The sequence below is a fragment of the Malaclemys terrapin genome, chromosome 10 (genome assembly GCF_027887155.1).
Source record: "Malaclemys terrapin pileata isolate rMalTer1 chromosome 10, rMalTer1.hap1, whole genome shotgun sequence".
In the NCBI taxonomy this organism is placed as follows: Eukaryota; Metazoa; Chordata; order Testudines; family Emydidae; genus Malaclemys; species Malaclemys terrapin.
Window position 1 is genome coordinate 36,293,787 of NC_071514.1, and position 19,114 is coordinate 36,312,900.

Below are 19,114 nucleotides of genomic sequence, written 5' to 3' on the forward strand. Positions count from 1 at the left end.
ATGTGGCCGCGGCCGTTTTTGAGCTCCCCCCACCATATGCGGTGAACTTCTCCAGTCCGGCTTGGAAGTTTCAGCACCCGCCCTATAAGACGACACCCGGCGTATAAGACGACCCCCGACTTTTGAGAAGATTTTCCTGGGTTACAAGGTAGTCTTATACGCCAGAAAATACAGTATGTAGAAGAATATCTTCTGCACTTACACTCTAAGCACACAATGTAAAAGATATGATTCCTTTGGTTATAAAATTTGAGTAACATCTACAGTTACCCATCATCATTAGTGTTATAATATGAATTTAATTCAGATATAGACAAACATATGCAACCAGTACAATTATTGTGCAAGAACTGACGCCTGTTTTTCTATCCAAAGCATAAAGACTGCTACATAATTAGAATAAAATCATACAGCAGTTATGCCAGCAAAGGTTCCGTCATATGATCAGTTATCTTATACAGTGGGCAACACATTTTTTGTGAATACAACTATAGCTAAGCATAGACAGTGAGGCAGTGGAAGTTAATGGAAAGGTTATTTTAAGTCCCCGGGCACCAGTCAGTTCTAACATTGTACATTTCAAATTGTCACATTTTGATATCTGCCTTCCTCTCCCTTGAGTGGCAACCGTTAAGAAAGAACCCAGATTGTGTCTGATGCTTGGCATTTTACCCTCCATTAGCTACTTGAAAAGGGTCAAAACTGAACAGGCTGTTAACCAACTTTGCCATAGCACTACTGGCACCACCTTTATTCAGCGGTGAAACACAACATTCAACTTTTATTTTTAAAATGATCATGACCCTGAATATTTCTAATGCAAAAATACTGTCAAGGTTATAAATGAATGATGACTACATTCTGTACAAATATTTAATGCTTGTTATCAGCAAAAGTACCACTATTTTAAAATAAAATATCAGTAAATTGCTAAACTAAATCTTTAATTGCAATTTTTTTACCCCAGTTGCATAAACAAATCTAATATTATTTTTGAAGAGTATAAATAAATATAACAAGAAAAAGAGGGCCGAGGGAAGGTTTTTCAATAGTGTAGTCAAATGTGTAAGCACTCTGCAGCACCACCATTTTATTAAATTTACACCTCTTAAGAATAAGTTTAAAACTTATAAACATACATTGCAAAACTCTCTGCTTTTGACCAGGGCTAGGCTCACATTGCTGGTAATGCAGAGTCGCACTGCCCAAGTATGAACTCCAGAATGGAGTGTACCTCTGGAGAGACAATCACTTCCCTAGCTTCCTTGCATGCAACTGCACTATCCTAGTGCAATATGCTCCCCTCTCTGAAACAGGCCAATTTGGAGAGGGATAGGACAGGATAATAACCCTTCATCCTCCCCATCCACTTTGGAGCAATTTAGTTGAATACTAAGGTTCAGATCCAGAAAACAATCATGTATCTTAACATGACACAAGCAAGTAGGTCCCATGGATGCCAATTATTTCAACGGGATTATTCACATGTGTCAAGCTACAAACAAAAGGTTTGCAAGAACCCTTGCTTTCTACTGAGTATTAAAGAGAGTAAGGGGTCTGAGACCATACATAAGATGCAGTGTTTTTTTTAAAGACTTATTATAAACAAAATTTTATCTATTTTCAACAGTGTAAGTGTTTGCCAAATAACAAAATCATACACAGGTGTTTGTAAACACTTAAATAAATCCTTTGTCTTTTTTGAAAACTATGTGCTTTTTAAACTGAATTTGAAATAGAAACACATATTCCTTGTATCACAAATTACACAGTTTATGTGGTGAAAAATTACTATATTAAAAACTGAATAATCTATTTATCTATTTGCACAGAAGTTTCAATACTCCGCCATGTAAAGGCAGCAGTTATAGCAAGTATAAAGTATGTTTATTTTGAGAATGGCAAGAAATTCTCGAATGTAAATTTGTCAACACCTTGGGAAGGGGAAGATCATGTCAATAAGATCAGAAGAGGGACCTATTAAAAGAATATTTGCCTGAATTTAAACAGAGCTGTGGCACTTTTTGGATTTATTTTTACTTAAAAGACTAAACAAAAGCCACAAAAACATAAAATTTCCATTTTTAAAGTTGTATCCATGAGGTTTTTACACTGCTACCCCCAATACTCCAGTTCAAGCCAACGAGGTAATAATGGAGAATATATTTGTTGAAGCTCAATATTTCCACTATCTCCCAGTGGACCTAATTAAATGATCATCCTTGTGCCCAACTAGATCTGGGGGAGCAGACCCTTCCACACAAAACCCCAATTACTTCATTAAGGTTCCACCTCCATGATCAGACTGCAGGATTAGGGCCTAAATAAGAATTTTTTTCTAATAAAAGGAAATCTTATCTAACTTGCATTTTAAGCAAGGATTGGAAACAAGAAAGAGGAATACCAATTGCTGAGCAGGGTGGAAAAGTAACTTGCCTATTCACTTACACAAAAAAGGAACATTTTTCTTTTTCTCCTTTATACCATCTCCTGTGTTGCATAATATCAAAGACTGGCAGACTTACAGATCAAAATGTTAAGCTAAAACTGTTATATCAAAGAAGAGGAACAGTTAAAAAAGATCAAAAATGATGAGAAGCTGAAATGTATTGCTTTGTTAATATAACATTATTATATAGTTAGTTCAATTTCAAAGGCAAAGCTGGTAGCACCGTCTATTATTTATGTTGCCTGACATTTTCCATTGTAAAATCCTGTTTTTGCTTGTAACTAACTGTTTGGACTGCCAGGTGTCTATCACGGGCTGAACTTTTTGGGGAAATTTTCAGCCAGAACGATTCAGCCATTTCAGAGTATGAAGCTAGGGAAAATACATTGTTCTCCTCACATTAAAAAATTCCAGTGACCTTTTCTTTGAAAAGCTCTAGGTCCTCCATGAATTGGAGCAGGGGTTTGAAATTTGGCATGGAGATGCAAGGTGTGTCCATGTGACTCAAAGCACCCCCTTACTCATACCCTACACACTACTGTAATATTCTTTGTACAAAATATGCCTAGTGAGGTATCATTGAAAACTAATAACTTACTGGTCAATCATATGTATGCCTCAACATTATACGTAAAGTTATGAATTCCACCTGTATGATGTTATTAGCACAGGTTCAAAAGCAGACAGTCCTGCCTAGGCAAAAGTTGTTAAACAGGTTTATCCTCAACCAAGGAGTATGTTTATCTCAATTTACATATAAGCAGTAAACAGGTTCATCTGAACAAGAGGGTTGGGGGAGAAGGGCGAAGATAGCAGAGGACACAGCAATTTGCATTCCAGCAAACACAATTGGGAGAAAAAAAAGAGTATGAAGCTTCTTCCATCAGCAGACTCCATGTCACCTTCCTCACTGCTTGAATAAATTTTACTTTGGGGGGTAACCTTCCAAATAATCCATTTAAAAGGTTTACAGCTCTATAAAGACAGAGGGCTGAACCTCTAGTGATAAGCAATTGAAGCAACTAATTGAATACAATATTAGTGTATCATGTAAGGTCTTTTATGAATGCCTATAAGTTACAACACGCTTCAAAAGTGGCTCTTGGGTGGTGGTTGACAGTAAGTAGAGGGTATGGCAATAGAGGGAGGCCAAGAAGCAAGACCTTTGAATCTTCTGACGTTTGCACGGTGACTCGGCGCTGTGCTGGTAAAAAGGTGCATGGAGGTTGGGGGGTAGCCTTGATCTATAAAGTTGCCTCAGATATTTCCTCCTGGGGGCCAGAGTATAAATACCCAAGGAATGCAGAGTTGATCTCAAGTTTTTTAGTGAGTGCAGGGATTCATTCATTTTCTCATTAAAGAGATTCGACCTGTTAAAAGGAAGGTCCTGGATGGTGTTTTGGACCTCCCCAGGAAATCCTGATGATTGCAGCCAGGAGTCCCCCCTTCATGATTAGCCAAACTTCTAGAAGCTGTGTCTGCCACATCCACTGCAACCTGAAGAGCTACCTTTGCCACTAGCTTTCCCTCATCTAAGAGAGATTGAAATTGGACCATCCTCTGTGGAAAGCTCTGTGAAGACTGCAAGCCTAGAACAGGTATTAAAACTGTATTTTGCTAACAACACTCGGCAGTCAGTGACAGAAAATTGCAGGTCTGTGGAGCCCACCTTACTCAGGCCCGGTGGCTGCAAGGTGTCCAGGAGCCAGTGTTGAGAGTCCTGGACCTCCTCTAATGGGATCGGTAGGTTTCTGGCCACTTCTTGTAACAGCTCCTGGTATTGACAATGGTCATCCAGCAGAAAAGGCGAGGAAGGAGTGACTGCTTTGTCCGGGGAAGAGTCACCTGTCGGAATTGTTGGTATCTGCGGATCCAGTTCCACCTCTTCCTCCTCACACACCAACAGAACCAACTGGCAAGAGGAAGAAGAGCAGTATGACTCCTGAGAGGGGCCAGATGCCAGCCATAAGGATCCCACAGACCAGAAAAAGGGATCAATCGATTGCAAAGGACCCCAAGGAAAATGGAACTAGTGGCCTCTGGGGAGCTTGTACCTGGTGGAATGGCAAGCATAACCCTTTGACTGTCTATCAGGGCTCAACTGCCTTTGCGGAGATACCAGTGCAGTCATCTCCTCTGAGTCATCTGAGTCCAAAAACTGCTCCATCGGTAGCAGCAGTGCCATTGGTACTGGGGCATTCCTACCAGATGGTTGGAGGTGAGACAGCTCCTGGGTCAGTGATATAGGCTCCCCCTCAGGAGTAAGGGCATCCGTTAGGAGGGCTGGAAAGAAGCAGAGACTGTGGATAAGGGAGGAATATATCCTTTGGTGTTATACACGTCTCGGTGCACCCTGATGTTCAAGGGGTTCCTGCAGTTAAGTCTGACAGATCCAGTGCAGCAACCAGATGGTCTTTAAATAGATAAGACAGTACTGATAATGGGTCCAGACCCGAACTTGCAGACAGAATTGGCAAGCAGCTATCCTTATGCTTCAGTACTGAGGTGACAGATGGAACTGGCGGATATTTCTTTTTATGTATCTTGTCCTCAGATCTGAGGGTCTTCATTAGAGCTGGGTTCTTAGATTCTGCTTGCAATGTCTCACCCAACCTGGACCAACTCAGGGAGGAAGTGTGTTTCTTATGGCCAGTCCTCAACAGGAATCTGTCCTTGTGCCCATGAAAGAGCCCTCTTCTCTCATGGGGAACCCTGGAAGAAGAGTCCTTGGACTTAAATGTTGACAGCTCCACTCCAGGCATAGATGCGAGAATTAGGAGTGCGGGGGGTGCTGCAGCAGGGCTCCACTCCTGGCCCCACATGCAGGATCCCAGCTGCTGGCCTCACATCCGGACTCCACTCCTTGCCCTGCACATGGGGTCCCGGCCCCACTCCTGGGGTTCCGGCTGCGACCCCCGCGCCCAGGATCTGCTCCTGGCCCTGCCCCTGCCCCCAACTGTGGCCCCAGCCTCAGCCTCTTTATCCCATCTGTGTCTCCCCTTCCCAGAGACACAGCCCTGCTCCCGGCCACAGCTCTGGGGGGGATGGGGCAGAAAAGGGTAAGGGGGCTGGCTTTCAGCACCCCCACTATTAAAAGTGTTCCAGTGCCACCTACTCCAGGGCAAGTGCTTGGAAGGGCACAGCTAGGCTGCTGAGACCGAAGTACAGTAGGCTGTCCCTGGCCTAGATCGGAGAGAGGCCTCATAGCCTTCTCCATCAGGTGCTTCCGTAGGTGCTTCCCGGGCTTCTTGAGTTCTGTATGGGAAGGAGCAACACGTACTGCACTTTGCAGAGATGTGTGCTTCACCCAGATTGTACAGATAACACTGATGTTCGTCACTGATGAAGACGAATCGAGGACAAGAGGTGCAATTCTTGAATCCTGGGACTCTGGGCACAGTCCTGGAGCCAGGGGATTGGTTCGCCAACTGGGGAGAATTAGGCCTGAATAAAGACTGGGAGTGGATGGGTCACTACAAAAAAGTAATCTTCCCTCTGCTGATACTCACACCTTCTTATCAACTGTTGGAAATGGCTGACGTCCACCTTGATTGCATTGGCCTCGTTAGCATGACAAAAGTAATTTTCCTTCTCTTGATATTCACCCCTTCTTGTCAACTGTTGAGAATAGGCCACTTCCACCTTGACTGAATTGGCCTTGTTAGCACTGACCCCCCCCACTTGGTAAGGCAAATCCCATTTTTTCATGTGCTGTTTATATATACTGCTTACTGTATTTTTCACTCCATGCATCTAATGAAGTGGGTTTTAGCCCACGAAAGCTTATACCCAAATAAATTTGTTAGTCTCCAAGGTGCCACAAGGACTTCTCGTTGTTTTTGCTCATACAGACTAACACGGCTACCACTCTGAAACCAGGAGAAAGAAATATTCTATACTATTCAATAGACTTTTTAACTGCTAAATACATATCTAAGAATATAACTATTTACAAATGTTTTCTATATAGGTTATGAAACAAAGTGAAGGGGGACATGATTCCGATCAGGCCACACGGTGATAAGAAGGAACTGGAGAGGCATCAACCTACACTGCCTCTTATACTCTTGGTCGGGAGCACGAGGAGAGCTACTGTGCATGTGCAGGCCAATGGATGCTGCTTTGAAGAACTTCCAGACTTTGGTGCATGGCGTACATGCACACCCACATGTAGAATACACATAGTGACATCACTCGAAGAAGAATTAGAGACGGTTTCATAATGCATATGGGAGCCAAATTAAGGTTGCATAGACAACCTTCATTGTGGCATTTTCTAACTTCTGGGTACTTAACTTTGCAACATAATAATGTTCTTTTAAGACAGTTGTGTGTGTGTAATCTTATTTATATACACATGTACACATTATTGAGTAAATGGTGTATTAGTTCTATTTCATGACATGTATATGCTGTAATTGAAATTAAAACGAAACTGAAAAGTTCAACATATATACCTGTTTTGTAGGTTTATGTGTTCCATGAGTCACTCTCTTAGATTTTCCACCTACTTGCCATTTAGACTTACCTGTAAAGAAAACAATTATTTTAATCAGCAATAACTATTTTAGGAAGATACATTATTCTAATATTTAAGCAGCCAAGCTTGTAGTGTGCTAACAACAGTGCACTACACTCATAAGATAGATGAGGGGAACAATTAATGAATTAAACCAATTTGCAAAATTGTATGTACTGAATTTGATACTTATTTCCATCGGTTCTAACTGAAGGAAAGAACTGAAGATACAATTTAAAAGTTGGCAAATATAAGCATGAGACAGAAAAATTTAGAGATTTTTCTACACAAGGATGGACTGCTTTCCAAAGGTGCTAAGCACTTCGAAAACCAGGTAATTATCATCTAGAACAGGGGTCGGCAACCTGCAGCACGCGAGCTGATTTTCAATGGCACTCACACTGCCCAGGTTCTGGCCACCGGTCCGGGGGACTCTGCATTTTAATTTAATTTTAAATGAAGCTTCTTAAACATTTTAAAAACCTTATTTACTTTATATACAACAATAGTTTAGTTATGTATTATAGACTTATAGAAAGAGACCTTCTAAAACGTTAAAATGTATTACTGGCACGCGAAACCTTAAATTAGAGTGAATAAATGAAGACTCGGCACACCACTTCTGAAAGGTTGCCGACCCCTGATCTAGAAGTTAAATACACCACTTTTATATACAGCTCAAATATGGTTAGAGTTTGCAGGTAAAGTCAACAAATATTGGTGTTTTAGCCTTTATCCATTGCTTATTTTAATCAAAATTTTATTACAGGATTGAAATAAGGGATATTGGTTGGGAAAACAGAAATGGAAAAGTTTAGCCATTAACTATTTTTCCTGAAGAACTGTTTATACAGCCCGGACAGTTGGCTTACATGCCCCTTCCAACAGGTGGAGACAGGAAGAAACTGAGTGCTCTTATGGGGACACCATTTTTATATTGTTTTTGAGAGCTCTTTGCAGGCTCCCAGTTGAATGATCTGGCAGTAAGTCTTATAAACTACAATAGAATGAATAAACAAAAAAAATGAAATATAATTCCTCAGAATAAGCGTGTAGTATGTCTACTTTAACACAATACTCTCAGATTTATAATTAGCAGGTAAGAAATTTCCTTTCTTTGAATGTTTTCATAAGGAATGGGATCTTTTGAATTTAAAAAGGAATTTGCTCAAAGATAGATCTAATTTCAAAAGCTATTTCTTTTATGTTATTTTTTTCTTGATTTATTCCTCTGATTTGATGTCTTACCTTACAAAAATATATAAAATGTAAAAGTTACAGGGTCCTATTTTCAAAGTGTAAGCAATTGAGACCAAATGCTAATTATGGTAAATGTACTTTCTGACACTAGGTATATGTTTAGAGGAAAGATTCAGACATCTTACTGAACTGATCATATTATTTAATGAAATAAAAGCAACTAAACAACTGAGTGGACTTAATATAGGTCATGGGGTAGGCAACCTATGGCACGTGTGCCGAAGGTGGCAAGCGAGCTGATTTTCAGTGGCACTCACACTGCCCGGGGTCCTGGCCACCGGTCCAGGGGGCTCTGCATTTTAATTTAATTTTAAATGAAGCTTCTTAAACATTTTAAAAACCTTATTTAATTTACATACAACAGTTTAGTTATATATTATAGACTTATAGAAAGAGACCTTCTAAAAACGTTAAAATGTATTACTGGCACGTGAAACCTTAAATTAGAGTGAATAAATGACGACTCGGCACACCACTTCTGAAAGGTTGCCAACCCGATATAGGTCCTTGCTATACAAAGTTGGAAACCACTCTTGAATTTTAGAACTGACGCACTGAGTTTTAACAGATATTTTGGGGCCAAATTCACGGACAGGGTCAGCTGTTTTACATTGTTCTGGTGATGTAATGCCACTGGCTGAATCAGTTAAACCAGGTTTATTGCTATTTTGTGGTGGAGGAGCATACTAGTGAACCAGGCCTTTCATTTTTAGACAAAAACTACATTACCTGCTTTAGACTTCTTCTTAAAAACATTGAGTATACCACAGTTACAAGCACAAATAAATTAAAGATTCTGAACTCAACGTGAGCAGGTTTCAAAAATAAAAATGAGATACTGTGTGTTAGCAATAAGAGATTGTCCACAGAATACATATTACACTCCCTATTCATTGAAAACCTCAAATTCCAGATGAGATATATGCCAGGATTAGAAAGATTAAAATATTACCACAACTGAGTGCAATCTGAAACTGTTTGCATTCCCAGAAGGCAGAATTTTGTGTGTGTGTGTAAATGGCACAGAAAACTTGCACAATGAGTCCATTTTCAAGCATATCAAAATAGATATGCCAGTACTAAAGAGGATGAAGGATAAAAAAAAAAAAAAGCATCTCTTTAGAAGGCACAAAAAAATGTGATTTATGAGTAAAACCTGGGAAATGTTTGAACAAGTCAGGTGCAGAGATTAAAGCAATTTCCAGGCAGACTGAATATGCAAGGCAAGTACATAAAAAGCACAACACTTACGTCAACACTGGATTTTGGCAATTTAAGACAGGTAGTATTTTTGGAAGGATTTTTAAACAATTTATTCCGTGTATACGACAAACAAGTTTGTCTTTCATCATCAGCCATGCTTTCTTGCTTCACTACCCTTTTTTATTCAACAAATATTTTTATGGCTAATGTACAATAATTTCCTTTCAGTATTCATGAGCAGTGCCACAACGATGAGTGTTATTCAAGACTTTGTATTTGTGAGGCCTACTAGTCTGTAACTGTAAAATATTAGATTGTTCATGAGATAGAAATCGGGTATGAAGCCTTTTGCTTATGAGGTACTTATTCAATTTTAGATTAGAACAGTAGGGACCAACGATCACCACCTCGTCAGTTGTTAACTAGCCATTGTAACATAAGCGAATTAGTGAAGTTCTGGGTACTCAGGGAGTTTCAGATATAACTTATAATTTAGGTCCATTTAATCTTTGACTGGTAAATCTAGAGGGGAGAGGTTGGGTCATTATGTAGAGAGACTGTACATCTCATCAGAAGGACAAAGTGCCAGTATCTCTAAAACAAACAATTGTTAAACTACACTCAAAAAGGCATCTTTTACACTGACAATCTCAGCAATTATCATTGTCTCACATCTTTTCTTGGGGAACTTTACTGAGAAAGGAATGCAACTCTGAGAATAGCCGGAGTCAGATTTCTCTGACATCTTTCAATCTGGTACTAGGCAGCAGCACTATACAGACCACACTTGTCTCAAAAATCATCACAGTGGTGGACAAGGATCAAGTATCCATTGTTTCTTTTACATCTATCGTTGCCTTTGACACTGTTGACTATGAGGTGTTGTCAGTGAACCCTGGCAGGGATGGAAAGAAACACACTTGAGTAACTCTGTTATTTCCTCTCTGAGTACACTCCAAGTGTAGGGCTAGGTAATTGCTCATTTTTCTCCAGGATTCTCATGTGGTGTCCCACAAAGTTCTATTCTGCCACCCATCCTCTTCCATGTGTATGCAAGATATCTAGAGAAGATAGTGAGAAAGTCTGGCTTGTAGTGTTATCACACTATGCTGACACCACTCAGCTCAATTATTTCTTTTTCACTGGCCCAAGATGGTGCAATTGTTCATCTTAGCCAGTCTTTGGCATTTGGATAAGAAGTGGCTGCCTGGAGCTCCTTTCAAATAAAACAACACAGGCAATGCTGCTTGTCTGGAGGAAGCAACCAGTGGGCAGAGAGACATTATTTTTGGCCCTCTGAATGTGGGTGTACACTCTCATTTTATTATTAAAGTTTGTAACCTTATTGGATTCTCAGCTACTTTTGAATGTTCAACCAGGCATTTTCAATCACGAATCCTCAACTCCAGCATGCATTTCTTCCTTTGGTCCAAGACAGCCAAAATTTGTTGATCTCCATCACATACTGCAAAGCCTATTCATTCTATCAAGCTTTTTCTAAAAGTGTAGGTTATTATTTTCCAAGTATCCAAGATGTGCCGTACACCTCCGCACCAAATAAAATATGTTCCCTATCCTGAAGTGCTTACAGTCTAAAGCCCCAATACTGCAACGTGCTCTGACTGGCCAGACCCTTCTGTGGCAATCAAATGACTTCAGACAAAAAGGGAATAAGGGGAAGAGAACAGTTACAAATACAAGATTACGTGGTTACTTTGGCATGTCATACATGTTTCTTAAATTTACAAAGATATTTAGATATTTTTATTTTGGGTTTAGTGAAAAAGGTCTCACATGGGAAGTGTTTTAAGTATTATTGATATGGTATCAACTTTGATTTTGCAATACAATCTTTGTAGATTGTTTGCCTATGTGCCTCAAGTTTTCTGATAGGTACATTAAGTAATTAAAAAGTACATCATTCCTTGATTCCTGTATGCTGAACTGCCACAATTTTTTTAATTGGGCCAGGGTTACCCAGGCCCAATATGCATTAACAATCACAGTCCTGATGAGGGAGCCTAGATACCATTCTTATTCCACATACAGTTGACAAATGCATATTAATTCTGGAATGGCTAGAATATATCTCTACCCCAATATAACACGACCCAATATAACACGAATTCGGATACAACGCGGTAAACTAGCGCTCCGGGGGGCAGGGCTGTGCACTCCAGTGGATCAAAGCAAGTTCGATATAACGCAGTTTCACCTATAACGCGGTAAGATTTTTTGGCTCCTGAGGACAGCGTTATATCGGAGTAGAGGTGTATCAGAAAAATACATATACCAATTCCTTCCTAATGGAGCTAAACTCTGCCACAACAACATACATACCCCTTTGCCAAGGGAGGAGGCAGGGGCGCAGAAGCTAGCTATGCAACTCTTTACACCAGCTGAGTTCCCTTCCACAAGGGGAATTATCTGTTTCCTGCTATGACCAGATTCTGGTCACTTTAGTTTGTGTGAGCAGTGCAAAGAGGTCAGATCATAAATGAGAATTTGGCTCACTGTCTTTATGAACAAAATTACATTTGTATAACCTGTTAAATGTTAAAATAGAGCCGGCAAGACCAAAAGAACCAGGAAATTATGAGTTATGGCATGATTGTCTGGGTGTTAACTTCTCCTGTAATGTCCAAGTATGTGTGACAAACACCATTTAAAAATCACATCTGAATTTAACAGAGGCTGGAGTTTCACATTAATATTCATTCTCTAGGCATCTCTGTCAGCAAACTGTTAAACTCCTCTACAAACAAGCATCTAAGAGCATGTTGAAAGTTTCTAAGAGAATATTACAAGCAATCCAGAACTAAAGAAAGTAATTCTATTTAAAGAGAAGCCTCCCATCCTGCCACAAATGCCTCAAGTATATAATTGCTAAATGTATTCTATGTTCCTCTTTCAGCATCATAAAATAGTTGTTCATATTACTACCTTCCTCAAAGCTGTAATTCTGAATTATAAGTGATTTTAAGCCCTGATCTTGTAAACACTCAGGAAAGTATTTAACTGTAAGCATATGAGTAGCCCCAATGAAATCAATGGACCTACTCACACACTTAAAATTAAGCATGAACAAGTGAGTTTACAAGATTGGGGACTAAACAGATGCATTTTGGGATAACAGTGGTAAATGAAGCAACAATGAAAAATTGCTCCTGTTAAATATCCATATATTTATGTTATTCAGAATGTGCATGTAAAGTTAATTGTTTTCTCATACCAAAGTCATTAAAAAAAGCTTTAAATTTTCCAGTTGAAAATCTAGTTCTACATTTCTAAATCTAATCTATATTTAGACATAATTAAGCATGCCGAAGAATCTGTTTTTCCCTGTTTAGAACATTTTGTGATTAGAGCTGATAAACAATGACTTGTATCTGTTGTACTACTTCAGCAGGAATGAGATTTGCCACAGACACAAATTGACAAATATAGAATGGCTGCAGGTATCAAATAAACAATCAAAGTGATTGGAAAACAAGTTATCTGAGCATTTTTGTTCTGATTACTGGCCTAGTGGATTGGCAGAAGCAGTAAAAGTGGCATAATATGATTTTAGTAAGGCTTTTCACTCTGTCCCACACGACATTTTCATATGCAAACTAGGGCCTAGAAGAAATTACTGTAAGGTGAGCGCACAAATGATTGAAAGACTGTACTCAAAGAGAAGTCACCAATGGTTTGCTGTTGAACTGGGAGAGCATATCTAGTGGGCTCCGCAGTGGTCAGTCCTGGATCCAGTACAATTCAATATTTTCATTAATGACTTGGATAACAGAATGGAGAATATGCTTATAAAATCTATGGATTACACCAAGCTGGGAGTGGTTGCAAGTGCTTTGGAGGACAGATTAGCATTCAAAATGACCATGACAAATTGAAGAATTGGTGAGAAATCAATAGGATGAAATTCAATAAAGATAAGTACAAAGTACTTCACTTAGGAAGGAAAAATCAAATGCACAACGACAAAATGGGAAATAACTGGTTGGTGGTAGTACTGCAGAAAAGGATCGGGGGGTTATTAATGGCTCACAAATTGAATGAGAGTCAACAATATGATGCAGTTGGGAAAAGGCTAATATTCTGGGATGTATTAACAAGAGTGTTATATGTAAAAGACGGGGAGGAAACTGTTCTGCTCTACTTGGCACTGGTTAGTCCTCAGCTGGAGTACTCCGTCCAATTCTGGGCACCACATTTTTGGAAAGATGGTGAAAAGTTGGAGAGTCCAGAGGAGAGCAACAAAAATGATAAAAGGTTAATGAGGAAAGGTTAAAAAAAACGGGGCATGTTTAGTCTTGAGAAAGAAGACTGCCCACTGAAGGTAGGACAAGAAATAATGGGTGTAATCTGAAGCAGGAGAGTTTTAGGTTAGATAGGCAGTTAAATCCTGGAATAAGCTTCCAAGGAAGTTTGTGGAATCCCCGTCACTGGAGGTTTTTAAGAATAGGATGGATAAATACCTGTCATGGATGGTCTAGGTTTACCTGGTCCTGCTTCCTCAAGGACCCTTCCAGCCCTGCATTTCTATGATTCTTCCTTTTTATTTTAGGTTTTTCTGCTACAACTCCCCCCCCCCCCCCCCCCCAAATCATCCCATTTTATGTATTCACTTTGGTGTTGACATTTAGCCTTGCCAGCGAGAACATATGCTAAGGACCTGGCTCCACAATAATTAACGGCAACACTTCTACTCAGTGTTACACTAGTTTAGGTACAACAGTACTTATCACAGAAAAAATATTCAAAAATACTAGTATTTTAAGACGAAGACATTTTAAAATGTTGGATCTTCCAAAATACAGATTTAGGGAAAAAGGAGTACCCAGATGCTGTAAGTATAAGCTTTCAGTTTCCAGGGAAGACAACAGTCCGCACTGATCTTGCACACCACTAAGGTATAATTCAAAAGCAGAATTAATATTCACATCCAACAAACCAACAGTTCTATCAAACTAATTATACTGTATTAAGATCATAGCTGGAAAAGTACAGCTGTGAAATGGTACTTCAAGGGCACCAGTGAAAATTCCATGTCTCCACATTGTGTCTGTTTAAACATTTTAACACTGATTCTGAGTGGTGATGGCCTACTTTCATTTTCATATTCAGGGAAAATTAAATAGATATTATCCACCTGAAACCTAGCCAATTTAAAGAAGTTTCAGATACTGCAACTGAATCCTTCTATCAATTTCTGCAGTTTTACAACACTTTCCTAATTTTCCAAATGTTTTCTCTCCTCCATTTCTGTAACAGTAGTAGGGTAAAAACAATTCAGGAAGAACTGTGATTTTTAAGTTGATGGTGTCCCTTTAAAGGCAGAACAGTTTATGGAAAATCTTGACTCTAAAATTTTGAAAATGCTTTGATGTTCACTAATGATAAACACTATATTGTTAAATATTATTACTCTGACATGGACAAAGTTTGTTAGAAGTTTTTTTTTAAAGTGACAGTTTGTATATGCACTGGAGCTCTTATATTTGTAATTTTTCAAAATGTTTTCATATTCATATATACAGATCAACTTTGCTCACAATGGCACTTACAGAAAAGGTTTTGTATCCCATTCTAAGGTACATATTCAAAAGGGATAGCCTCTCATTAATTAACATTTTAATTCTGAGACACCAAAGTCCAGACCCCCAACAACATTATGAGACTTATGCAGATAAAACATTTAAAAAAAGGCAACTATAGCATCTATGTTTAATTTAAAAAAAAAGTAGCAACAGAGTTGTCTTAGATACTATGGTGATGAGTGCCAAATAATCACCTAGTTAAAGAAAGACTGTTGTACTTGAGCACAACAATGCAGTCAATATATTTCCTTGTTCTGATGGCTCTGCTGTCTCCAATTTACTGTTAACAGATTTTTCAATTTAATATTTATGGTTTAGACATAAACGTTCTTCCACTTGAACAGTGGCAACATCCCATTCTTGTGAATGTGTTCACACTGTAAGACTCTGAAAATACATGTTCCTTCTTAGCAAGAATTATTTGCAACTCATTGCTGTGCACAGAGAAAGCAAATAGTTTATAGTAACTTACTCTAAAACTAGGCAGAGACCCCAGTGTTTGAGCTATGACACGTTCTCTAATTTTTTCCCATTTGATCATCTGGGGCCTGGGGAAGGGGGGCTTTCAGGGAACAGTATTGGGGACAAAAGGGTTTCTGGTCATCCCCTTGTTTTTATTTTGTTTAGATATTTGAGCTCCTGAAGAGCGAGAGTCAAGCTCCATTCCTGTCCCTCCTTCAGACCATAGGGAGAGTCTCCTTTCCCTTCTTTACACTTGAAATTCTCTTACGTTCTTTGTAGGTGTGATATAGATGGAGTAAAATCATGTAAAACTCTTTCTTCTCAACTGGTACAGCCCCACGTTTTTACAACCCTTACCCAGAGCAGAAAGGACACCTCTCTAATTTCCCTGTTTAAAGGGTAAACAGAGTGAAGGAGTGTTGCCGAAGTGAATACTGAGATAGAAGGCTAGAGTCTCCCAATGAAAAGAGAAAGCCTTAATTTATTTCCTTTCTTTCTTCTTTTCCTTCTCATAGAAGTTAAGTGTATTGTACCTGATAGGGAAATAGCAGTTGTCCCTTTTCTCCAGCTTGATTCAGAGAGAGACAAAATAAATCTGACAGCCACTTCTTAAACAACTAGCCATTGTTCTGCCTTGTCTTACTACATATAGCTAATTTAAGGATTCACATGTCAGCAGTAACCAGTAAGAAAAACAGATGCCATATTGATAATTCTGCTATATCAGTGGTTCCCAAACTTTAATAACCTGTGAACCCCTTTCACTAAAATGTCAAGTCTTGCAAACCTCCTCCTAAAAATGAATATTTCCAGGGATTTTCTCATTTAAATAAGTATAAATTATTAAAGCAGTGATCTTGGAAATATAAAATTTGTTTTTATGACATGCGTATTACACACTATTTACTATTAATTATTAGTTATCATTACAGTATTTTTATTACATTATGAAAACATCTAGATCTCACTATCGTAGCTTGTATCACTTTGAATAAGCCTGTTATAAGATAAGGCTCCTATGTTTCATCAAGGAGTAGCAGATGTGAAAGAATGAAGGTATTTAAGAAGCCAACTCAAAGAGTTCCTCCTACACAAGCATTCAGGTCTTGAGCAGTCCAGGCAAACAATGCACATTACAACAAATCTTAAACTTGTTCTTCATAATAATTTTAAAAACAATACTAGCTGCCTATTTAATTTTAAAAACAGCAAAAAATATCCACCTCCCTTTGCATTTCTTATAAAGAGTCTTGAAGTTTAAATCTCCTCAGTGTAATAGAGATGCTTGCTTTGATCTGCTTCGCTCTTGGAAGTCCAGGGGCTCTGGGCTGCTGGCCCTGGGCTGCCCGGGTCCCTAGGGACAGCTCTGTCTGCCATTAGGGAATTTTTTCCCAAGAACCCCCTTTAACATTTTGTGAACCCCAGTTTGGGAACCACTGTGCTATATATAAAAGCTTTGCAGACTGTGCTTATACACTTCAGGCAGGAACTCCAGTGAGGCAGGATAGTTGGGATAAGGCTGCAGTAAAAAGGTCAGAGGCTGACACTGTAGAGTCTTAATGTCCTTTGAAATACTGGGCAATTGTAACCCATGTTCATTTTGTTTTATAGTTGATAAACACAAAGGATATAGCTATCCTCCTTGTTTGCCAGAGTTCAACAAGAGTGTTAGGTAAAGACCCTGAATATTCCAGTGCTGAAGTTCCTACAGCACTTCAGAATTTGCCTGACACTTCCTGTCTCCCGCTCTGTGCGGTCAGCACTTCCAGGATGGGATATCTGAATAAGTTTTTACCCATTCCCACCACACACTCTACCTCTAGGGTTTGTTTCCTAAAGCGATGGGATTATGCCTTGCTCTTGCACTTTCCCTTCTCATGCGCCTCCCACACACACACACACAGACCCTGGAAGGAGGAAGAAAACCCTTGGGCTGTGTGGACTCATCAATGGACTTTGTTTTGGGGGGTTGAGTTTTATTTACAGATTATTTTATATTAATAAACCAAGTCCCAAAAGAAGGTATTTTTGACCAACAAAAAGCCTGAAGTGTATTTAAACAGTCCAAGAGGGGAAACTGAGGCAGACTGCCTGTAGCGTAAACCCAGCTCACAAGGGAGCACAAAGGAGGCTGACTGTAACCAGCCTGGTTACAGTCAACAAAAGGGGACAAAACAGTAAAGATACCTTTTATTTCATCTTTATCAAATTTTTGTATACATTTTACAAAATTATAATTTAATTAAACAGGAAGCATACTGAAGAAATTATTTTAAAATATTGATGATATCTATGTTTTAAGCAGTTATCAAATTTAAGATACAATTTTTAGGTATAAACATTTTTACTTCAAACAAACTTCTTTTTTGGGTGGGAGAATAAGGGAAGGTTGGGGAGAAGGAAGTTAAATACTTACTATCGTCCTCTTTGCTTTCCAGTGGGACACTCCATGCAATAAGGTTTCTTGCTGTACGACCCTCTTCTGCAACAATTTTCCTCACTTTGTCATGACTATTAGAGCGCTGGAAAGAAGCCTGAAAATGTGAAATACAGGAAAAATGCATCATCCTATTTCAAGCTAATATATTAATTATCTCAAAGCATTAATGCTAAAACATCCAAAAAGGGGCTTGCGGTTGACAATCCTCACATAAGTATAAATATTAACTACTATTTGTAAAATACCTGTTTTATCTATTTGTAAAATCTGTGAGATGGGTATTGTATTTTCACTATCTATTAGAAACTGTGTGGGTGGCATGGATATACTCATTCATTTTCACAGAGAAGAGGCATGGATCATAGCTCCTACCTGTCTTCTAGCAGAATGTTTTATCAGAATGGGAACTAGTGTCTAGCCCTCAGCTGGGGTTTGTCTACACCTGACTTTTTTTAACCTTGATTAAATTGATTGCCAGCACTGGAGAAGTGTTTACACCTTTATGAGTGTGTTCACCTTGTGTTAACCGCACCTGCTGCACCTTGATGTGGCTGCTGCTCCTAAACCTGGATAAATCAGAAGGACTGAGCACAAGGCAAACATCTAGCCCCGTAAAAAACAAACAAAAACCACCTCACTGGTTATAGAAATGGAACCAAGCTACCACTCCATTACAGATGGCTGCCAATGCCTTATGTTTCATGAAGGGTTCTGGAGAAAGCCAGTCTGTGGAAGCCAAGACCCCACAAAGGCGGATGATGCAGCAAGAAAACACTTCAAAGTTGGTTATTGGAATGCAAGAACAATGTTTCAAACATCAACAATCTCGCAAATCATGAGGGAAATGGATAACTATGTACTCAAAATCCTGGACATCAGTGAGAGCAGATTGACCAAGTGTGGACATGAAGCACTTCTAGCACGAAAAGAAAATTTTCATTTGTTCAAGTCATTGTGATAACAAACACTGAGTGGGAGTAGCATTCATTACGACAGACTGGGCATACATCGTCAGCTGGGCATACATCAACCAACACATCATATATGCCAGACTAATTCGAAATGGCAATGTCGATTTCGGCGCTACTCCTCTCGTCGGGGAGGAGTATAGAAATCGATTTTAAGAACCCTTTATGTCGAAGTAAATGGCTTCATTGTGTGGATGGGTGCAGGGTTAATTC

At 39.1% G+C, this 19,114-nt stretch overlaps 1 protein-coding gene across 5 annotated transcripts in view; it reads right to left on the bottom strand.

Moving 5' to 3' along the window:
* Positions 1-19,114, bottom strand: part of SCAPER (S-phase cyclin A associated protein in the ER) — a 379,512-nt gene that overhangs the window by 334,221 nt on the left and 26,177 nt on the right. For all 5 annotated transcript variants that reach the window (XM_054041167.1, XM_054041165.1, XM_054041164.1 and 2 more), the window contains exons 3-4: positions 17,910-18,027; positions 6,907-6,977 (exon numbers count right to left, since the gene is read on the bottom strand). In XM_054041167.1, the coding sequence (XP_053897142.1) occupies positions 6,907-6,977; positions 17,910-18,027 (189 nt within the window). The remainder of the gene's footprint in view (positions 1-6,906; positions 6,978-17,909; positions 18,028-19,114) is intronic.